Below are 21543 nucleotides of genomic sequence, written 5' to 3' on the forward strand. Positions count from 1 at the left end.
TTTTTTGGAGATACCTTAGGCATTTATTTTTGGATTTTTTTTCGGAAACTTTTATGGGCATCTCGGTAATTACTTTGGTAGTTGCTTCAGCAATTTGTTTCAAAATTGTCTCACAATGTCTTTGGGAATTCCTTTGGCAATCCCTTCAGGAATTCGGCAATTTTTTTTTTGAGATTCTTTTGTCATTTCCTAAGGGAAAACATCAATAATTCTTTTTGGGAACCCCTTCGGCGATTTCTGTACAAATTATTTGGGAAATTATTCCAAAATTTCTTCGGCAGTTACATCCCATTTTTGTTGTTTTTGGTAATTTTTTCAATGATTCTCTCGTCAATTCCTTTTGAAATTTAATTGAGAATTACCGAGAATTTATTTTTTTTGAAATTTGTTCTTTTTTTTCATTTTGGGAATTTGGGTGTTTATTTTTTGAAAATTTCTACATCAATGCCTTTTTTAATTTATTAAATGAAACTTCTCAGTTAATTCCTTTATCCCGAAATTTAATAAATAATTTTAGTGACATTTCTATGGCAATTTCTGTTGAAATTTTTTTGGTAATTATTTCGACAATTTCTTTGGAAAATTCTTTGATGATTGCTTCCTTTTTTAAAGTTTTATCGGCGATTCTTCAAGTAATTATGTTAGTAATTCCTTTGGAAACGATTTGGCAATTCCATCGACACTCTCCAACCCTGTGAACACACCTTTTGGGATTTCTGAGGGATTTCCTTCGTAAATTTAGATGTTTTTTCTTTTGAAAAATTCCTTCCCCAACTTATATTTTGGTCGTTTCCCGCGTGTAATCGGGTTCAGTGTGATATCAGAGGCGAAACTTGAAGATGCTGTAGTACATAAGCATCGGCCACTTAGATAGATATTTATCAGTGAGCTAGTTTCATTTTATCACAAAAAATCATGCTTCATGTTGTATGAAATTCAACATTTGAATATAAAATTATACCCTGTTTTTGGAAAGTTCGTCGCGTCATGTTTCGGCGCTTGTACCCGATGCACTTTTTGTTGATAATACGTATTCTTCTTTAATTTTTTTTGCATTAATTTGAATAGTTCTTCATCTTTGGTGTCGACAGACGTTTGCATTCAAGTCACAATGAAAATAAGTATTCTGATTTAAATGAAGGTTGCATCAATCATATCACTTACCAAAGTAACTTTACCCCCTCCCCACTAACGAAAAATCCTTCCCGTGATGATCGTGGAGAAGTAAAGAGGATCTCGATCTCCAGTATCAACGCACGTCATACTAATATTCCTTCCCTTTTTCCTCGATGACCGTAAGAACGTGGCTGGTACCATTATTGATTTTACAAGGTTTGGAATTCTCGGTATGCTACTCCCAAGCGCCGTTTGTTGGTTTCTTGTGCAATTTCAGTTGTTTTGGACAATCACGGGTAACAACTACGAATTGTGCGGTCATCTATGCTCTTGCTCATTCCTCCCGCAACTTATCTTTTTTCGTGATTTCTTTGTTTAATGTGACATTGGAAATTTGTTTGAGATTTTTTCAGAAATTTCTTAGTTAAGTATTCTAAAAATATCTTCGGCAATTTCTTTTGGAGTTCTTTAATTAATTTCATTGATACCTATGGAAATTACTTCGACACTTTTATCGTGAATATATTCCAATTTTCCTTAGCCATCTCTTTCTATAATTGTTTTCGAAAGTTTCTTCGGTAATTCTTTCAGGAATTCCTTTCGGAATTTCATCGATAATTTCTTAAAAAAAGTTCGGCTATTCATTTTTTTCCAGCGGTAATACAACTTTAATTAATTTTATTATTATTATTGTCTTTACTAACAAAACTTTAAGCCCTTGGCTGATTCGTTCAGTGACAATTAATTTTAGTCCAATCCACATTGTTAATGTTTCATAGAGTAATGCGGGGCAAAAGTTCGCACCTAACAGACTTCTCAAAATAACTATTAAACGAAAAGAAAACAATATCGTTGTTCTTCGTAAAACGGGTCCTTATCATGTTGCCTTCAAAACGTAGTACTAGATTTTTTCGCATTGCTTTTCTAGTTATAGTAATACAATTTTCAATACAAGTACTCCAATGCGAACTTTTGCCCCATAGTGGGGGCAAAAGTTCGCATTATGCGGGGCAAAAGTTCGCACCTTGTAAAGGGTAGTTTATTGGTGTGATGTTCATTTATTTCATGTTAATTCATATTCGTCGTTTCACTCTTGCCATGAAATCTGTTTCTTTCTGTTCTTAGCATCACGGCCCAACTGGAATACGACCTGATGTTCAGCTTATGTATAGAATGTGTTTTATGAAGACTTCCACAACTATTAACTAAGAGCTGTCCTTTCCAGCGTTTCTGTAGTTGTCAAAATACATTGTGGAGTAATCATAGATATACGTGTTGCACAGAATACATGAAAAATAAAATTAAATATGCAGCAAAACTGTTGAACGGGACCGTAATCGAATCTTATCCCCGTCAGTATGGTGATAAATTATAACTGTGAATTTACAAATTAAGCTATGAAAGACTCCGGTAAAGTAGATGAACAAAAGACCTTCAGAAACATATGGAAAGACACGACGAGGATGACGAAGAGAATGTTTTAAAATGTTTTTGGCCATTCTTCATTTTTTGATTAAAATGGGTGAACATAATGTTTGCCTTACAATCAATCTTCCTTCAAAACTAAGTTCAAACCCTCTGCCGCAACGATTTCAGGGTGCATACTACATATATTATACATATATAGTAGTTTCTATACGAAATCATCATTGCTCCAAAGATTCTGTAATTATATTGATGAACTAGATTCAGAAATCTAGTGCGAACTTTTGCCCCACAGCTACTGCGAACTTTTACCCCACTGTCGAGGTTTTAGCAATGTCCCTTTCTACAAGAAGCACTAGTAGTTTATAGTTTGTTCGAGTGCACCCCGCGCACTACTATAGAATAACGATTCTCCAGCATCAAGAGGTTATGAGATTCTTCTTCTTCCTGTTACTACAAATTCTTATTCCAAATGGTCCAAAAATTCTATCAAAACACCTAGAAACACAGTTTTTTGCATAACTCTGCCAAACCATAACGAAATCGTTCCAATTTTTATTGACGAGTAACTGACCTGCTTATGTTTCGAACCCATACAGATTTGTTTGAGTTCTTAACTCGTGCTCAGAAAAAGACCCACTGCGAACTTTTGCCCCGTGCGAACTTTTGCCCCGCATTACTCTATACACCGTGTCCAATAAGTTCTCATACAAATGCAAATTGAATTCATTTCTCATCTGTAATTCGGATTTTCAAAGTAAGATTATTTATTGAAAGGCCAACTAACATTGATCAAATACAGCATATGTTTTGGAATTAATTGTCCTTTATCCTTCTCTGCTGATCGCTTATGTGTCGTAAGTCGATTTCAGCTGGCACGCACGCCATTTCATTGTTATTTCGTCTTATTTTAACAGGTAAAGGTTTTAGTGTGCACATGGATGTCAAAGCATTTTCAACAGTGTAATTTCCCACATGGCTTGGTCAGCCAAAGCAAAATCAAGAAATTGACAAAGGTTTTAGGTTGAAACAAATTAGGGTCCTGTCCTCACCATTGCTAGTAGCAACTATGGCCAGAAGAGAAAAAATATAACATTCTGTATTGGTAAAGTACGAAGCCGTTTTATGTTGTACAAAATATAACGTAAATTAAACAAAAATGTCCATTTACCTGTTTTAATAATATTTGTTGTATTAAAGAAGCATGAATGCATATCATCTGGTTAATTCACATTATTCTCACTCCTAAAACATGCTTGTGTTCCTATTGTGGTAAATTTTGTTCAAAATTTACGTTTTATGATGTTTATCTTTAATATAACGGTCATTTCCAAGAAAATCAGCCCAATTTGAGCCTACTTGGAAATTTCTTACCATATCATCACTAAAATTGCTTAAATTTAACCTTAGTATATCCATTTGGTACAATACTGGGGATAAAAACTCAAAGTTTAACCTTATGGACTCTATTTAGGTGCCGTAGAATGAAAAACTTTTCGAACATTTTTCTTGCGTGCCGGAGCAAACGGATTTCAGAAAACGGAAGTGTACTACTAGGCTTCTAAAAATAAACAAAAAATATCGTTATTCTGAACCGTATGCTTTATTGAATCAGTACAGTATTATGTGGCCCTTCAATAAATGCATTCACTTTGAAAATATGAATAACAGATGTGAAATAAAATAAAAATTTCTAAATTTGTATTTTGTATGAGAACTTATTGGACACGGTGTACAGTAGATGTTCGGACGGTTCAAGTGGTTTAACTGTAATGTATTTTAACTGGAAGTCCGGTAAATTCAACAAATATGCAGTTATCGCACTGGCCCCAATGAAAACTTGATTGAATTTCACGCTCTTTTTTACGTCAATTGATAGGTTGTTGACATATTTCAGACGTTCGATAACTGCAACGTTATCGTTAGCTTGGGGGAACGTAAACATGTAGCAGTTATCGAATGTCTACTGTACATCTAGATTTCGCAGCAAATTTGCATACATTTTAACCTACTCATTGCATCACGTTGAGAACAGCTGGCTAACGTACGGTTTGGGTAAACAATGGAGGGATAATGCAAAATTTCCGTGTAATAGCGAGTTGAAATTACCAGTACCACTTTGGCAATCTGAGTGTTAGAGCACTGAACATCGAAGAAACTAACACAGGAACTATCGAAGCGGCTCTACAGGAGAAAGTTCTAGTGAAATTCTAAGCCACAACAGGTCTCCTGGATTACCACATCAGAAGAAACTGCTTCAAAACCGCCCACGAAAAACCGGATAAAACTTCCAAAAGAATTACCAGAGGAACACACTGCGAAGTTCTCATAGAGAAACAAATTTCGATGAGCACAATAATGAAGAAACTCCTGGGGAACTCTAGAAGGGAAGTATTCCTTCAGCAAACTCCTAAAGAAACTTTTTCGGAAGGGATCTTTCTAGAGGAAAATTTCTTGGAAACATATTCAAAGGAACAAACCAGGAAGAAATTAAAAAAAAACACTCCAAGAAAAGCTACTGTTGGATCTTTTGAGAAGAAGCTCCTGGAGTAGCTTTCTCGGAGAAACTCATATAGGTACTATCCCGAATTTACTTTTGCAGAAACCTGTCTGGAGAAACTCCCAGAAAAAAAAACTTCCGCACATTTCTGGAGGATCACAGATAGAGATCCAGTAGGAATCCAAGATGCAGCTCCTGGAAGAATGCTACTAGTACCCATGGAGAAATTACTGATGACATCTATGGGACGGTTTTTACATTGTTACTAAAGAAATCCTCAGAGATATTTCTGGAGGAATTTTTACCTCAATTTTTGTGGGAAACTCTGAAGGAATTTCAGTGGAAATTCTTGGAAGAATTTCCATAGAAAGTTTTTTGAAAGAGCCCTTTTAATAATTTCAGTAAAAAAAATTAGAGCTATTAATGAAGGAATTGTTGGGAAAAAAACTAAATTTTCTTGAGGTATCTCTGGGAGAAGCTTTGCAGAAATTTCTGAAGCAATAATACTTGGAGGAATATTTCTGGAGGATTTCAGATGAAGCTCCTGTAGGAATCCGTAATGCAGCTTCTGGAAGTATCCTAGGTGGAATTCATTGGCGTATCTAGGATTTTTTTTCCTAGGGGGTGCCTAGTGGCATTCATGTTGCTTTTTTTGTAAGAAAAAATACCGATCCACCCTCAATTTCTTAGTATAATGATATACTGCATCGCGGGAAAAATGAAATACATGGAATTTGTATTTTCAGTTTGAACTTAACTACTTAACAATCATTGTGACAACCCCTGTTTTGTGGATTGAAAACAATCAGGTCCATTAGAACACTTTCGAAGCAATTATTAGACGTGTAAATCTAGGAAGCTATAAAATATCCAAAAATTTGCGTGTGACTTGTATTCATCGTGATATCCTCTTTGTTTTATTGCATGATAACAACCCCTATAAAAATAGTTTACAAGATAAATTTTAAGATTTATAAATACTTAACATTGCAAAATCAGGATACGTATTTGCATTTTTGGTTTGGCCACAACATTAATGGCTAAACAACGTTTTTTAATTAGTTGAATATTACCCCTTGGACATGGAAATAATTTTACAGAAAAATTGTGAGTATGATTCTCAAAACTACAAAATTCGCACTCGATTATCCTGAGTTCCGTTCTGGAGCTTCACTAACATATTATCAATCCAGTTGAAACCCGGAATTTGGTGCGAGCAAACTACGATTTTTCTTCAAAATTTGTTTTGTTTTTTTTATTGAATATATTTTAGCAATTTATTTTGAGATTGGATTTGGCCAATTTCCTTAAAAAGTCGTAATATTTTCTTCAGAAATTCCTCTGATAATTGTTATATGAATTCTTTCGGTAACTACTTTGAAAGCTCCAGCAATTTCTTTGGGATTTTGTCAGTAAGTTTTTCATGAATTTCATAGGATTTTCTTTGACCAAGACCAGTTGAGAATTACTGATTTTCAAATTCAGCAATTTTTGGAAGCAATTAATATAAATACAATTGAATCATAAAGAATTTCAAAAAAAAATCACGATAAAATTGGCTAATAAATTTGCAAAATAACTGAAAAAAAAATTGCTGAAATAATTTCAGAGGAATAGCCTTTGAAATTATAGGAAAAAATCCAAAGAAATTACTGATGAAATTCTAATGAAACTTCGGCAGAAACTAAAAAAAAATAACCATGCCGAAGGTATCCTCAAAGAAATGACCATACACTCAAACCTCCATTTAGGTAGGATCCATTTAGGTAAAATCTATTTAGGTCCCTCCATTTAGGTAACGTTACCTAAATGGAATTTGATTGTGTTGAAATCAGTTGGAGTACTTAAGATTAGGTATAAGACTGGTTTATGGGAAAGAAGTAGTGAGTGGTGTTAGGGGGTTGGTATGGGGGGAGGGGGTGCAATGTTGCCCCCTTAACACCCCCCCCCATGCAGGTTGAAAAGTGCCAGTATCCAGCGTCATTTCCAGCAGAAGTTGAGATAATAAACCATCCTTCCATCATTCCATTGATATCAGCTCCAGCACTGATGACGTCATACCCGACATCAACCTATCATTCAACTGTTTTTATGTTGGCCACCAAACCCAATATAGACTCAACAGTTGTTCGATGTTGGTCCAACAATGGCCCAACATACGATAAAAATTGACCCGACATTCAATATTTTTTCAGTCTGGCGGAATTTTGCAGGGTTTTTCGAAAAGTTTTTCGTGTTTCGTGCCCAGCTAGTCATTTAAATGACAATTGTGATCTAAGACCCTCCAAAACCCCCGAAAACGCCCCTGAAGCCCCTCCCCTCCTGAAACCCACCCCCTCCTAAAACTCATTGAAAGTCATCTGAAACTCCGCATGATCTCCTTTAAATCTCCTAGTAAGTCTCCCTTGTTGAACTTCTTTGCAACCTTGTAATCCATTTAGGTAATAAACTGAATCCATTTAGGTAATGAATCCATTTAGGTAAAAATTCTAATTAGGCAGTCCCGACTCATTACCTAAATGGAGGTTTTAGTGTACTACGGTCTAGCGAATATGGAGTCGTAGGTTCAAATCCCACCAGAACGCGATTTTTTCTCTTAATTTGTCAATTCTGTGCCTTCTAAGTAATTACAAGTTTTTTCCCGTACATTCCTATAGGATACCACTAGAGATTTCTCTAGTAATACCTCCTAGGATTTCTCTGGAAATTCTAACTATTCCCGAAATTTGTTTAGGGATTCCTCTAAAGATTTCTACTGGAATTCCTGGAAGAAGCCCAAAAGGATTTCCAGGAGTTAAACCGTGATACATTTCTATAGTAATCCACGAATAAAAACTCTAGAGGAATTCCTGGATGAGTCTTTAGAAAAATCACTGGAAGAATCAAAGGCATTTCTGGAAGTATCCTAGGAAAACTGCCTAGAATAATCCTAGCAATAATGCCAGGAGTAATCCCTAGAGCCACGGTTCCCAACCTTGGCTCTCGTGACCCCCAGTCTGTCGTCACCGCGCTTTTTGTAAAACAATCGAAGCGTGCCTGCAAGCGGTTGGGGGGTCGCGAAACAAAGGTTGGGAAGCTATGCCCTAAAGGGATTCCTACAGGTATCACAGTGAGAATTTCTGGAGGCGACCTAGAAGGCATTCCTGAAATATTAGAAGCAGCCGGAATCGCTTATGGAATCCCAGGAGGAGTTCCTGGATGAAAGCCAAGAGGATTTCCTGGAAGAGTCCAATAAGAAATATTTGGAGAAATCCCAGCATAAAAAACTTTTAGGATTTCCAGGAGGAAACACCGAAGGTACTTCTGCAAGGCTCCTAGAAAGATTTCCTTGAACAATCCCTGTAAGTTTTTGAATGACACCCTGGAGAATAATTTCTAGAAGAATTCCGGGAGGTATTACAGTAAGAAATTCTGGAGGAGTCCTAGGAGGAATTGCTGAAAGAACCCATTAGAAATTTATGAGAGAATCCTTGGATAAAATATCTTCGATAAAAATTCCTGGAGTAATCACCGGAAAGGTTCTCAAAAAGTCACAGGAATTCCCTGGTAGGATAACCAAAGAAATTTCTGCAAGAATCTCAGGAAGATTACCTGGACAGATACCAGCAAAAAAAAGCCAGGAGAAAGCTCTAGAAGATTCCGTAGAATAATTTCTGAACTACCACTGTTAGAATTTATTAAGGAAGAATAGCACGAAGAATCGCAGGAATTGCTAAAGGAATCCCTGCTAGAATATCTGGAGCAGCCCTTCCCAAAATCAGATATCGTGGCGCCCCCCACGTGTCGCAGGCTCGCTTTTTCTACTTCTTTTAGCGAGCCTGCAAGAGGCTGGTGCGCCGTTGAAACGGAGTTTGGTAAGCGCGGATCAGAAGGAATTCATAGAATTCCGGGAGGTATCATAAAAGTTATTTCTAGAGAAGTCCTAGAATCAGGAATGCCGGGAATATCCTGAGAGAAGTTCCTCTAACAAATGTCTGGAGGAATACCTACAGTTCTCCTTGAAAGAATCGATAAAAATATACTGGAGAAATCCCTGGTGGAATCGCAGGAGGAATTTCTGGAGGAATCTCAGGAAGATTTACCGAAAGTATTGCAGCAAGTAAATATGCCAGGTGAAATCCCTGGAAGTATTTCTGAAGGAGTCCTAATGGGAATTACTTGAACAATTCCAGCTAGAATTAATGGAGGAAGGCCAACAGAAGTTCTTGGAAAAAATGCCTTGTGGAATTTCCGGAAGAACCTCTGGAGGAAGTCCTGGATATATCCTTGAAGAAATCTCTGGAAGAATCACCGAACGGATTTTTAGAAAAATCCCAGGGTGATTTTCTGGAAGAATTTTCGAAAGAACTAGAACCCTAGTAGAATTCCTGAAGGTGTAACAGTGAAAATTTTTGGAGGAGTTCCAAGAGAAATTGCTAGAATCCTAGCCACACTTCCTGGAGGAAGGCCAATATAAGCTCCTGAAGGAATTTTATGAGAAATCTCTGGAAGAATCTCTGAACAAAATCTCTGAAGGAATTCCTGGAAGAATCACCGGAGGAACTTCTGAAAGGATCCAATAATCCCACCAGGAATTCCTGGAAAAATCCTAAGAGAAATTTTTAAAAGAATCCCTAGATGAATTCCAAGAAGCACCATAGTAAGAATTTCGAATGAAAGCCTACACGAATTGCTGGATTAATCTCTACAGAAATTTCTAGAATGTGCAACCCTATAAGAACTGCCTGGAGAATTCTGAGAAAAGTTTATTAAAGAATCGGAAGGAATCCATAAAGAAAGCCTAGAGAAATAAAGATAAAGGTATTTCTGGAGGAATCCATGGAAAAGTCTGTTGATTGTTCTTACCAATATCCAAAACGCCAAAACGTACAACAGGTATATAAGTTAGTCTGGGTGTGTTTAAGTTTTATTCGAAGGTGCCATTGATAAATATTGGAATTTATTGTGCGAAATTTTAAATTTTGGTGACTGTCATGGGAATATTCTAGGGGGTGCCAAATTTGTTCTAGGGGCACCCCTGCAACCCCCCCCCCCCCTAGCTACGTCAATGGGAATTCTTTGAGGAAATCCAAGCGAAAATCCAGGGGTAATACCGTATGAACTCCTGAAGAAACTACAAACACCTATGGGATTATGGAACACCTTGAGCAATATTCACTGGAACTCGGGAAGGAATTTCAGGTGAGACTCCTGGGGGAGTCCCAAATGGAAGTTTTAGATGAAAGGCAGAAGAATATCAGTTGAAACTGTAGGAGGAATCGCAGTAGGAAATCTTGCAAGAATCCCACATAGAAATCTTGGGGAATCCTAGATGGAAGTTTTAGGAGAGGTTCCCCAGATTAAGGAATCCCAAGTAGAACTCCTGTGAGATTTACAAGTGACGAATTTCGCACCAACTCGTCTTCGGGGTTGGCAGCACCTCCTCAGAATGTTATGAAATTTTGTAGGTTTCAAGACTTTATCTTTTCAAGCAACTTTGCGTATTTTGTTTTTTCAAAATTAACCTAGACTAACATTTAAAAAGAGTCAAAGTTCTTTAACCGTTTTTTTTTCACAAAAAATAACTCGAATATGATAAGATGTACAAAAAAGTGATGTATGGGTGACATTTAGAGAATTGTCCAAGCTTTCATGAAAAAATATTTTAAAAATTCTAAATACATTTTTACATGCTAAAAAATATATTTTTTAAATTAAAAGTCAATTTACAGAAAATGCCCACTTTTTTATGTTTTGAAATTTTTTTTCCAAGAAAGTCAATATTGTTGCCTAACTTTCCTCCATACATCACAAGATGGGCACTTTTAAGGAAAAAAAGTTTTTCTAACAAAAACTTTTTCATGTTAGTTTTTTTAGCGTGTTGCGCATTAGCCGTTTTTTTCAAAAAAAATATAACTCGAATATGATAAGTTGTACAAAAAAGTGATGTATGGGGGGCTTTTAGGGAATTGTCCAAGCTTTCAAGAAAACATATTTAAAAAATATAAAAAAATGTTTTACACGCTAAAAAATATCTTTTCAAAATTAAAAGTCAATTTAACAGAAAAAGCCTACTTTTTTATGTTTTGAATTTTTTTTCCCAAGAAAGACAATATAGTTGCCTAACTTTCCTCCATACATCACAAGATGGGCACTTTTAAGGAAAAAATTTTTTTCTAAAAAAAACTTTTTCATTTTATTTTTTTTTTTTTGCGTGTTGTGCATTAACTCGTACAGTAATGTATCCAGAATCCTAATGACAATCCATTAAAACTTAATGGGCTCAACTACTTTTTTAATATCTTAACGTGCTTGACATTGAAAACGTGCTTGATATTGGAAAGGGCTCAAGACAAATTTGCTTTTAGGGTTTTATATCAATGAAAACACTTGTGTATTGATGAAATATGTACATATGTATATGTGTATTCAATTATTTTCTTTTCTACAATATTTACATCCTTCTTTTAAACATTCTATTGTAACGTTTTTTGAATATTAGATCTTTAGTCTATCTGAAACAAAGTAAACTTTTTTGGATTATCTTTTGAATTCGAAAACTTCTTCGCTTCAATTTGATTTTCAGAAATTGGCACAAATGAATGAAATTTTTGTGTACCAGGTATTGTTTTTACGTGACTGTATGTGTATAGTTCTTCAAGTTCATCCGTCATTTTTGCATATTGTTCATTTGAAATAAAGCAGAAATTCAATTTTGTTATATGTATAGCTGACTGTTTAACTGCCCAGTCATACAGTTCTCGAGGAGTTGTGATTGTGTTTCCATAATCTCGAGCAAGACTTGCTCGTTTTGCCATTCGCTTGAGAGTACCTCCAACAGCGTCACATGGACCTTTGTCATGTGAAGTTGCGAAGAAGTGCCATTCTGCTTCCAATCCATAATTGGACCGAAAAGTGCACAAACTGGCAAATTTTTTTTGTTCTTATAATGAGCTGCTGCTCCATCTGACATGAAAGTAATTTTTGAGAAATCAATCGATTGTTTAATGAAATCCAGCAGTTTTGATATAAATAACTGAACTGCTGTTGTATCGTGTGTAAGTACTTCAAATATTATTATAAAGCTCAAGTTTTCCAACTTATTTTCTTTTCTGTAGTACACTTCAAAGGGGTGAATGGTAGCTTGAGAATTATTCCAATGGTAACCTTGAGCTGAATTTTGAATGATAAATGAATAATTTTCTGAAAAGTCACAAATTGTTAATACTTCACCCTGTTTAAGAGATTCTTTTTTATCCCGCAAAAATGAGGATTGTTCTTTATAAATGAAATCATGAGTTATAAGCTTATCAACTTTTTCTACAAAATACGGAACAAACTCGTCTATAGTCTTAGTAATAGTTTCCAAATTGCATCGATCAGTGGTTAGCCATTGTTGAAATAAAACCGATTCTTTATCATTCGCTTCTAATAATGATGTTAGTTCACTGGTTCTAGGCACACAATAATACAATTTCAGCAAACAGAATGCTGTTTTAAGCATTCAGATATCAAAACAAGCTGAGAAACAGGTTCTATTCCAGTTGGGATGTAACGCCAAGAAAAAGAAGGCACCCAATCAAACAAAGTTGTAATGCCCATTGAGTGTTATTAAATGGGTATAAGGATTCTTGATACATCCTGTACGAGTTAATGCGCAACACGCTAAAAAAAATAACATGAAAAAGTTTTTGTTAGAAAAACTTTTTTTCCTTAAAAGTGCCCATCTTGTGATGTATGGAGGAAAGTTAGGCAACAATATTGACTTTCTTGGAAAAAAATTTCAAAACATAAAAAAGTGGGCATTTTCTGTAAATTGACTTTTAATTTTAAAAATATATTTTTTAGCGTGTAAAAATGTATTTAGAATTTTTAAAATACTTTTTCATGAAAGCTTGGACAATTCTCTAAAAGTCCCCCATACAACACTTTTCTATAGGTCTTTTCATTTTTGAGTTACATCGATTTTAAAAAATTCTTCGAAAAAAAGTTAGGACCTCTTCAAATGTTACTCTTGAAAATTTTCGAAAATTTAAGTATGCAAAGTTGTTTATAAAAACCTAGTCTTTATGCCCACCAAGTTTCATTCGATTCTGAGAGGGTGTTGCCAACCACTGGTCGAGTTGGCGCGAAATTCGTCAAGTGCAACACTTGAAGCAATCCCCTGGAGAAATCTGAGATGGAACTCCCAGAATAACTCCGGGTGCAACTCCTCTAAAAGTTGTAGTTGGAACTCCTTGTTGAATTCCTGATTGGAATATCCAGATAATTCTTAAAAATACTATTTTGTACATGGATCTACAATTTCCAGCATTTTCGGGAATCTCGAAGGAGTCATGCTTCTATTTTCAAAACAAGTTGACAGAAAATGGAGCCTTGCTGAAAACAACAGGAAGCAACCATAGGCTGCGCTCGTTGTAGTCTGCAAGGAATCAAATAGCGGCAAAAACAATGAAAACAGATTTAAATGTTCCATCCAGAACTACGGAAAAAGCGATCACGACAACTCTTCGTTGTCGGTCGGTACCCCCCATACGTGTCTTCTGTTTTACCTGCAAGTTTGTTACGCCGTAACCAAGACTGCGGATCTTTCGACGTTCTGTACCGTGTGTAGGCGGTGGTGGGCAACCAACCGCGATGACAATGTACCGTTCGTTTTAGAAAAGTTAGATATCGTGCATGAGAGAGCACAGCACACTCACTCGCATGGCGGCTCCAGATGGCCGCGAAGAGGCTACATATGCAACAGCTGACGACAACGACGGTTGACGGTGCACAACAAGGCGCAATATGCAGTATGTTGCAGTTTGAAGGTTTTTCTGTACTTTTTGACTGGGCTACCCGGATAACTTACCGGACTTGGACTTTGCTACCGTTGTTGCTGCTGTTGTGCTGTGCTGAGCTGGTGGCGCTCGCTCCGGCCAGTTGTCCGTCGCCGTAGTGCACCTTCTGCTGGGTCGCTAATTGCTTTATTATGTTAATTATTTTAATTTGCTGAAATAAATACAAAATACACACGAAACCCAACACCCGGTTGATGTTGCGTCCGCTGCTGCTGCTGCTGCTGCGTTCCTTAGTTCGCTCGTTTTGTTTTATTCATTGAGCTAGGTTATTCTCTGATGTTTTTGTTGCACGCTACGCGGACTTGCTGGATCCTCGTCCACCGTGGCAAGCGGTGCTGCGCTGTTGTGGGTGCGGGTTGAAACCCCCTTACCGAAATTAAGACAAAGCAAAAATTGTTCAAAACATTTCGTGTGGAATGACGACGGCGATCTCCTCCACTCCACAAGGTGACGTGAGCACTGAGCTAAGTGATTGTCAGCGAGTCTGTGTCTGTTTTCCCGGTTTCTTCGCGCCACCTCTCAACTCAAGTCCAGGATCGGTTTCAGCTGTGTCATCATTGCTGTAAAAGTGAATCGTGTGAAATTGAAAGTGTGTTTCAATTTTGTTTTGGTCTTCGGCGGGCGATAGGGAAGTTTGCGATAAGGAGCTGTCATGATGAACAAAATGATACAATGTGCGAGTTGATTGTGATTGCGACCGGGCGATTGTGTTTTTAAAATAATAATCAAATTCAAATCGAACAAGCGCTCATATCAAATGCAGGTTTGGTATAGGTATACCATTGTGGCAATCACACATTGCATCGCATATGAATGATTGAGCCATTTGTAATGAAATCGAACATGAAGCTCGAACAGCAGCGCAACTACATATATTGACAGCCGGTTGGAGGAAAAGTGAAATGCACTACGATAGGTATATTGAAACAACAATCGACATGTGACCTAGAACTTTAGCTTCAATGAATATTTTATTTATTTTTTATCATGAAGTTGCAATCGATACACTATTGTTTTATTTATTTTTGAATGGGGAATTCATAAATCGTTGATTCTTTTTTGTACAACATGCAAGTTGTAATTGTACGACCTGATTTGAAACATCGTGAAATACAATTTCAGAATTCTGTATACCCGTTTCAGAGGACCAATTCTAAAAATGGAACAACAGTAGCTTAATATAAAGAGCTTCATACGAAGGTGGTCCTTATCTGTCTTATCAAGTTCCTATTCTTGTTCTTACGTCATGTTCCTAGTGTCCACCGATTACAATGGCATCCAGTTAAGAATTGCGTGCTCAGCATGAAATGCGATCTTGTACTGTTGTCCTTCTTACTTCAGCTAGATTGAGGAAGTACGTCCCTAGTGATAGTTTTCCTAAAACGTGCGGCTCAGACAGCATCTGTTCAGTTTTGTATGAAAAGGTGTTTAACTTTAGCCATACGAGTCTGTGCGTGCGGGCGGCTGCTTAAAAATTTTCGCGTCACGATTTTTTTGTTTCCACGTGGAGTTTAATTTGACGATTTGGCAATGAAATGGCTGACGGGGCTGAGTTATCGGTTCGGAATGTTTAGAAGAAGCATAGTCATACTTTTTGGAAAGATTCGACTGGGATTTTTGATAACTATGGGAGTTTTTCGGCTTTCAGTCACGGAAAAAGCGTTGATACTTCTATATCATTGCCAACGTTTCGATCCTTGGGTTGGGATCTTCCTCAGGGCCTGTTATTTATTCGAAAGTATCTATTAGTTATTGTTGAAATTTGTTGGTTCTATCTCCTACTCACTCGATCTTAATCAACTTGTGATAATCGTATTTTGCACACGATCGTTTGTCGGATTCTAAAAGACACTGCACTTTTCTCGCTGTAGGTTTTAAAATTAATGTGAATATTTGAGATTAATGTAATATTGTACCGAACTTACTTCATCACCAGCACCCTAGTGGGATGTTGGGTGGGTGGTACGAAAGGGAGACACTCGGGACAAGAAATCAGCGGAACACAACACTGCGGCTGTTATCAATCGCCGTTCGGATTTTACTGTGGGGTGTGTATCTTTGGTGTAATTTGGGTGGTAGGATTTGTTAGTGTGGGTTAGGTAGTTGGGTCAGCTGTTTGATCATCTGTTTCTCGTCGATTATTTCGGTTTGTTGACAACGCAATTCTCTCTACTCTCTGATCTTTGATCGAAGCGAGGAGATGTGCGTACGCACAGCTTAGATTGTCGGTATCAGTCCGATGGTTGACCGTGTTGGAGGTTGTCGAGATGTGACACATCTCCAACACTTGCAGAGCTTGTTTCCTATGTGTTATATCGACGATGGAGGGGTTGCCAATATTGAATCGGTGTTGGTGCTGGATGCAGTGGTGGATTAGCGCAGATTTTTCTTGAAGCTGTAGTATTTCCGGATCTGTGTATTGATGGCCTTCCAATAACTTTCTCTCCAGTGTGTTGACGTGTGTTTGATGTCCGTACATTCGATTCCTCAGCTTATTTGTTGTCATCCCAATATATGTGCTTGGACAATCCCGACAGTCGATCCGGTATATGACGTTGCATTTGCTGAGATCAGATACCGGGTCCTTTGCATTCTTATAAAGATGCCCTACTGTGTTTTTGTAGCTGTGGGAGATTCCTATTTGTGTGTTGCTCTTGTGGAGTATTCTCTTGATGCTAGAGCTGAGACCATGGACATATGGGATTGATCGGTAGATTGTTGGTTTTTCCGGGTTGTCTGTACGAGGTGGTTGATGAAGGAGTCGGTTGATGAGAGAATGAGGGTAATCGTTTTTGCTGAGGTGCTGGTGAATGAGTAGCTCTTGCTCTTCCCTGCTGCGAGTGGTGCTCAACCTACGGACCCTGTCGATGAAATTGTTGACTACCGCCAGTTTTTGATCGCTCGGATGGAAGGAGTAGTAGTTGAGAATCCTGCCGGATGATATTGGTTTGGCGTACCAATCGGTTTTAACGCTACCATCCTCGTCCCGTATTACTAGCAGATCGAGAAATGGTAGTCGCCCATTTTCTTCAACTTCACACGTGAACAAAATTCTCGGGTTTTGTGAGTTGAAGGTTGCCAACACCGCATTCACCTGATCCTTGTGTAAAACCAAGAATAGGTCGTCAACGTATTTGCGGATATACTCTGGTAGAATATTGGCCGCTGTTATTGCTCTTCTCAACAAATTCTCCATTACTATGTCGGCAAGAATGGGAGAGAGTGGACTTCCCATAGCTGTGCCTGATATTTGGACATAGAATTTTTGCCGGAAACAAAAGCAACTGGCTCCTACGCAGAAATCAACAATTTCGAGAAAAAGATCCAAATTTATATTGGTGTTCTCTCGTATTTCATCCCACATGGAAATTATGTCGTGGATAACCACCTCTTTCGTCACGTTTGTAAACAGTGACACCGCATCGAATGACACTAGCACATGATCGGGTGGTATCGTTAGTTGATTGACATGTTCGCAAAACGTGTTTGAGTCAACCGCGTTGTACTGGCTTTTGAACGATCTCTGGAGTATACCGGCAATGTATTTGCAAAGATGGTACGTTGGAGACGTTGTGTTGGGGACCACTGGCCTGAGAGGTAAATTGGGCTTGTGTGCTTTGGGTTGTCCGTATATTCGAGGGCACACGGCGTTGTAGCTAGTGAGTGTGTATTTTGTTCGGGTGTCTATTAGTTTTAGTGCGTGTAGTCTGTGTACGATGTTGTTGTTTTTCCGTTCGTATCCACCCGTCGGATCAGAGCTCACCTGCTTGTACGTGTTGGTGTCTCCGATCAGCTGAGCGAGCTCGGTACAATATTACATTAATCTCAAATATTCACATTAATTTTAAAACCTACAGCGAGAAAAGTGCAGTGTCTTTTAGAATCCGACAAACGATCGTGTGCAAAATACGATTATCACAAGTTGATTAAGATCGAGTGAGTAGGAGATAGAACCAACAAATTTCAACAATAACTAATAGATACTTTCGAATAAATAACAGGCCCTGAGGAAGATCCCAACCCAAGGATCGAAACGTTGGCAATGATATAGAAGTATCAACGCTTTTTCCGTGACTGAAAGCCGAAAAACTCCCATAGTTATCAAAAATCCCAGTCGAATCTTTCCAAAATCTGCAATGGCGACGAATACACGCACATCATTCTACACAGAAATCAGCGAACGATATGGACCACAGACCGTTCAGCTCCTGAAGAGTTACGCCAACAGCAACACAAAGCTGGGTAACATGCAGAGCCGCAAAGAGTTCCTACTCAAATGCCGGCGAACCGGAGTTACACCACAGCATATTGTTCACTCGCTCCGATGTACGCATGAATTGGTCGCATCAAGAAGCCCCTACAACCGAAAGCTGTCGACGTCCGTTTCCAGGTTCCAAAAATGTTTGCTAAACATCGAGATTCAGGACACCTTCTACAGAGTCCGCACTCTGAACCAAGAGCTGGATAAACTGAGAGGCCAAATCGTACACACAACCGATCCAGATACATACGCACGCTTTTTTCTCACACAAGAGTTTGCGTATCATGAGAACCTTCGGCGGAAATCACAACAAACCACACAAAAATACCACCGCCTGATGAACATGTCCGTAGAAGCTAACCAACGCCAGTTGCCGACCGAAAATCCCAGCGCTATCCTAAATGCCACCGACAAAGTTGTCCCTCCAGAAACACGAATCCTTCTCAGCCTTGGTCCGAAATTTGCACTGCCATACAGCGACTCTACACAGATACCGTGGTTCCACCTGATAGCTGATGTGGAGAACACCCTATCAGCTCACACCGAGTCGACGATCCGAGACCAGACGAGATGCCAGATTATCAACAAGATCCAAAACTTCATCAACCGTAACACTCCATTCAACGATCCACTGTCAAAGTTCTGTAAATCGGCCGTCAACATCACCAAGAAGTTTATCAAAACAAACCCAGATGTTTTGATCACCGAAGCAGACAAGGGCAATCGTACCGTCATAATGAGCTTGGCAGACTACGACAGTAAGCTCGCTCAGCTGATCGGAGACACCAACACGTACAAGCAGGTGAGCTCTGATCCGACGGGTGGATACGAACGGAAAAACAACAACATCGTACACAGACTACACGCACTAAAACTAATAGACACCCGAACAAAATACACACTCACTAGCTACAACGCCGTGTGCCCTCGAATATACGGACAACCCAAAGCACACAAGCCCAATTTACCTCTCAGGCCAGTGGTCCCCAACACAACGTCTCCAACGTACCATCTTTGCAAATACATTGCCGGTATACTCCAGAGATCGTTCAAAAGCCAGTACAACGCGGTTGACTCAAACACGTTTTGCGAACATGTCAATCAACTAACGATACCACCCGATCATGTGCTAGTGTCATTCGATGCGGTGTCACTGTTTACAAACGTGACGAAAGAGGTGGTTATCCACGACATAATTTCCATGTGGGATGAAATACGAGAGAACACCAATATAAATTTGGATCTTTTTCTCGAAATTGTTGATTTCTGCGTAGGAGCCAGTTGCTTTTGTTTCCGGCAAAAATTCTATGTCCAAATATCAGGCACAGCTATGGGAAGTCCACTCTCTCCCATTCTTGCCGACATAGTAATGGAGAATTTGTTGAGAAGAGCAATAACAGCGGCCAATATTCTACCAGAGTATATCCGCAAATACGTTGACGACCTATTCTTGGTTTTACACAAGGATCAGGTGAATGCGGTGTTGGCAACCTTCAACTCACAAAACCCGAGAATTTTGTTCACGTGTGAAGTTGAAGAAAATGGGCGACTACCATTTCTCGATCTGCTAGTAATACGGGACGAGGATGGTAGCGTTAAAACCGATTGGTACGCCAAACCAATATCATCCGGCAGGATTCTCAACTACTACTCCTTCCATCCGAGCGATCAAAAACTGGCGGTAGTCAACAATTTCATCGACAGGGTCCGTAGGTTGAGCACCACTCGCAGCAGGGAAGAGCAAGAGCTACTCATTCACCAGCACCTCAGCAAAAACGATTACCCTCATTCTCTCATCAACCGACTCCTTCATCAACCACCTCGTACAGACAACCCGGAAAAACCAACAATCTACCGATCAATCCCATATGTCCATGGTCTCAGCTCTAGCATCAAGAGAATACTCCACAAGAGCAACACACAAATAGGAATCTCCCACAGCTACAAAAACACAGTAGGGCATCTTTATAAGAATGCAAAGGACCCGGTATCTGATCTCAGCAAATGCAACGTCATATACCGGATCGACTGTCGGGATTGTCCAAGCACATATATTGGGATGACAACAAATAAGCTGAGGAATCGAATGTACGGACATCAAACACACGTCAACACACTGGAGAGAAAGTTATTGGAAGGCCATCAATACACAGATCCGGAAATACTACAGCTTCAAGAAAAATCTGCGCTAATCCACCACTGCATCCAGCACCAACACCGATTCAATATTGGCAACCCCTCCATCGTCGATATAACACATAGGAAACAAGCTCTGCAAGTGTTGGAGATGTGTCACATCTCGACAACCTCCAACACGGTCAACCATCGGACTGATACCGACAATCTAAGCTGTGCGTACGCACATCTCCTCGCTTCGATCAAAGATCAGAGAGTAGAGAGAATTGCGTTGTCAACAAACCGAAATAATCGACGAGAAACAGATGATCAAACAGCTGACCCAACTACCTAACCCACACTAACAAATCCTACCACCCAAATTACACCAAAGATACACACCCCACAGTAAAATCCGAACGGCGATTGATAACAGCCGCAGTGTTGTGTTCCGCTGATTTCTTGTCCCGAGTGTCTCCCTTTCGTACCACCCACCCAACATCCCACTAGGGTGCTGGTGATGAAGTAAGTTCGGTACAATATTACATTAATCTCAAATATTCACATTAATTTTAAAACCTACAGCGAGAAAAGTGCAGTGTCTTTTAGAATCCGACAAACGATCGTGTGCAAAATACGATTATCACAAGTTGATTAAGATCGAGTGAGTAGGAGATAGAACCAACAAATTTCAACAATAACTAATAGATACTTTCGAATAAATAACAGGCCCTGAGGAAGATCCCAACCCAAGGATCGAAACGTTGGCAATGATATAGAAGTATCAACGCTTTTTCCGTGACTGAAAGCCGAAAAACTCCCATAGTTATCATAGTCATACTACTTCATCCTGATGCAGTTTCTCTAGTGTGTTTCCGTGAAGTGATCCTGTGATGCGCTGTGATTCCGTCAATCTACAGCATCTGTTTCTAACGTGTATGAATTAAAATTTTTGGGGCAAAATTTGTGTTTGGTATACAGAATCAGTGTTCATACTAAGCCTCAAAAGTGTTGTGTATGTCTAAGAGGAACGGGTTTAAATAGAAGATGTAGGACACCCCGCATCTTTGTTTGCTTAATATTGAACGACCATTGATGTAAGGCCTGTATCGAAAAAAATGCACCACAGAAAATAGTGTATAACTTTTGATTGAACGCAACCAAACAGCTGATTTTTTAAACAGTTACTGTATAGTATGTGTAGATGGTAACATGAAAATTTCATAAAAATCGGTAAAGTATTGGTGAAGATATCTCAGACGCAAAAAATGAGATTTTTTTAATTTTGTGCGATCGAAGATATA

General features: G+C 38.6%; 2 protein-coding genes across 2 annotated transcripts; one reads left to right on the plus strand and one right to left on the minus strand.

The window, feature by feature from the left end:
• Nucleotides 1-15456: 15456 nt before the first annotated feature.
• Nucleotides 15457-17616, minus strand: LOC134287660 (uncharacterized). The gene is made up of 3 exons (XM_062850044.1): nucleotides 15789-17616; nucleotides 15650-15728; nucleotides 15457-15584 (listed from the first exon to the last, which is right to left on the minus strand). Exon 1 carries the CDS (start codon nucleotides 17225-17227, stop codon nucleotides 15959-15961), a length of 1269 nt encoding a protein of 422 aa, XP_062706028.1. The 5' UTR covers nucleotides 17228-17616; the 3' UTR covers nucleotides 15457-15584; nucleotides 15650-15728; nucleotides 15789-15958.
• An 851-nt stretch (nucleotides 17617-18467) lies between these two features.
• Nucleotides 18468-21068, plus strand: LOC134286115 (uncharacterized). Its single transcript, XM_062847689.1, has 3 exons — nucleotides 18468-20764; nucleotides 20825-20903; nucleotides 20969-21068. Exon 1 carries the CDS (start codon nucleotides 18468-18470, stop codon nucleotides 20592-20594), a length of 2127 nt encoding a protein of 708 aa, XP_062703673.1. The 3' UTR covers nucleotides 20595-20764; nucleotides 20825-20903; nucleotides 20969-21068.
• The last annotated feature ends 475 nt before the right edge of the window (nucleotides 21069-21543 follow it).

The sequence above is a fragment of the Aedes albopictus genome, chromosome 2 (assembly GCF_035046485.1).
Source record: "Aedes albopictus strain Foshan chromosome 2, AalbF5, whole genome shotgun sequence".
In the NCBI taxonomy this organism is placed as follows: domain Eukaryota; kingdom Metazoa; phylum Arthropoda; class Insecta; order Diptera; family Culicidae; genus Aedes; species Aedes albopictus.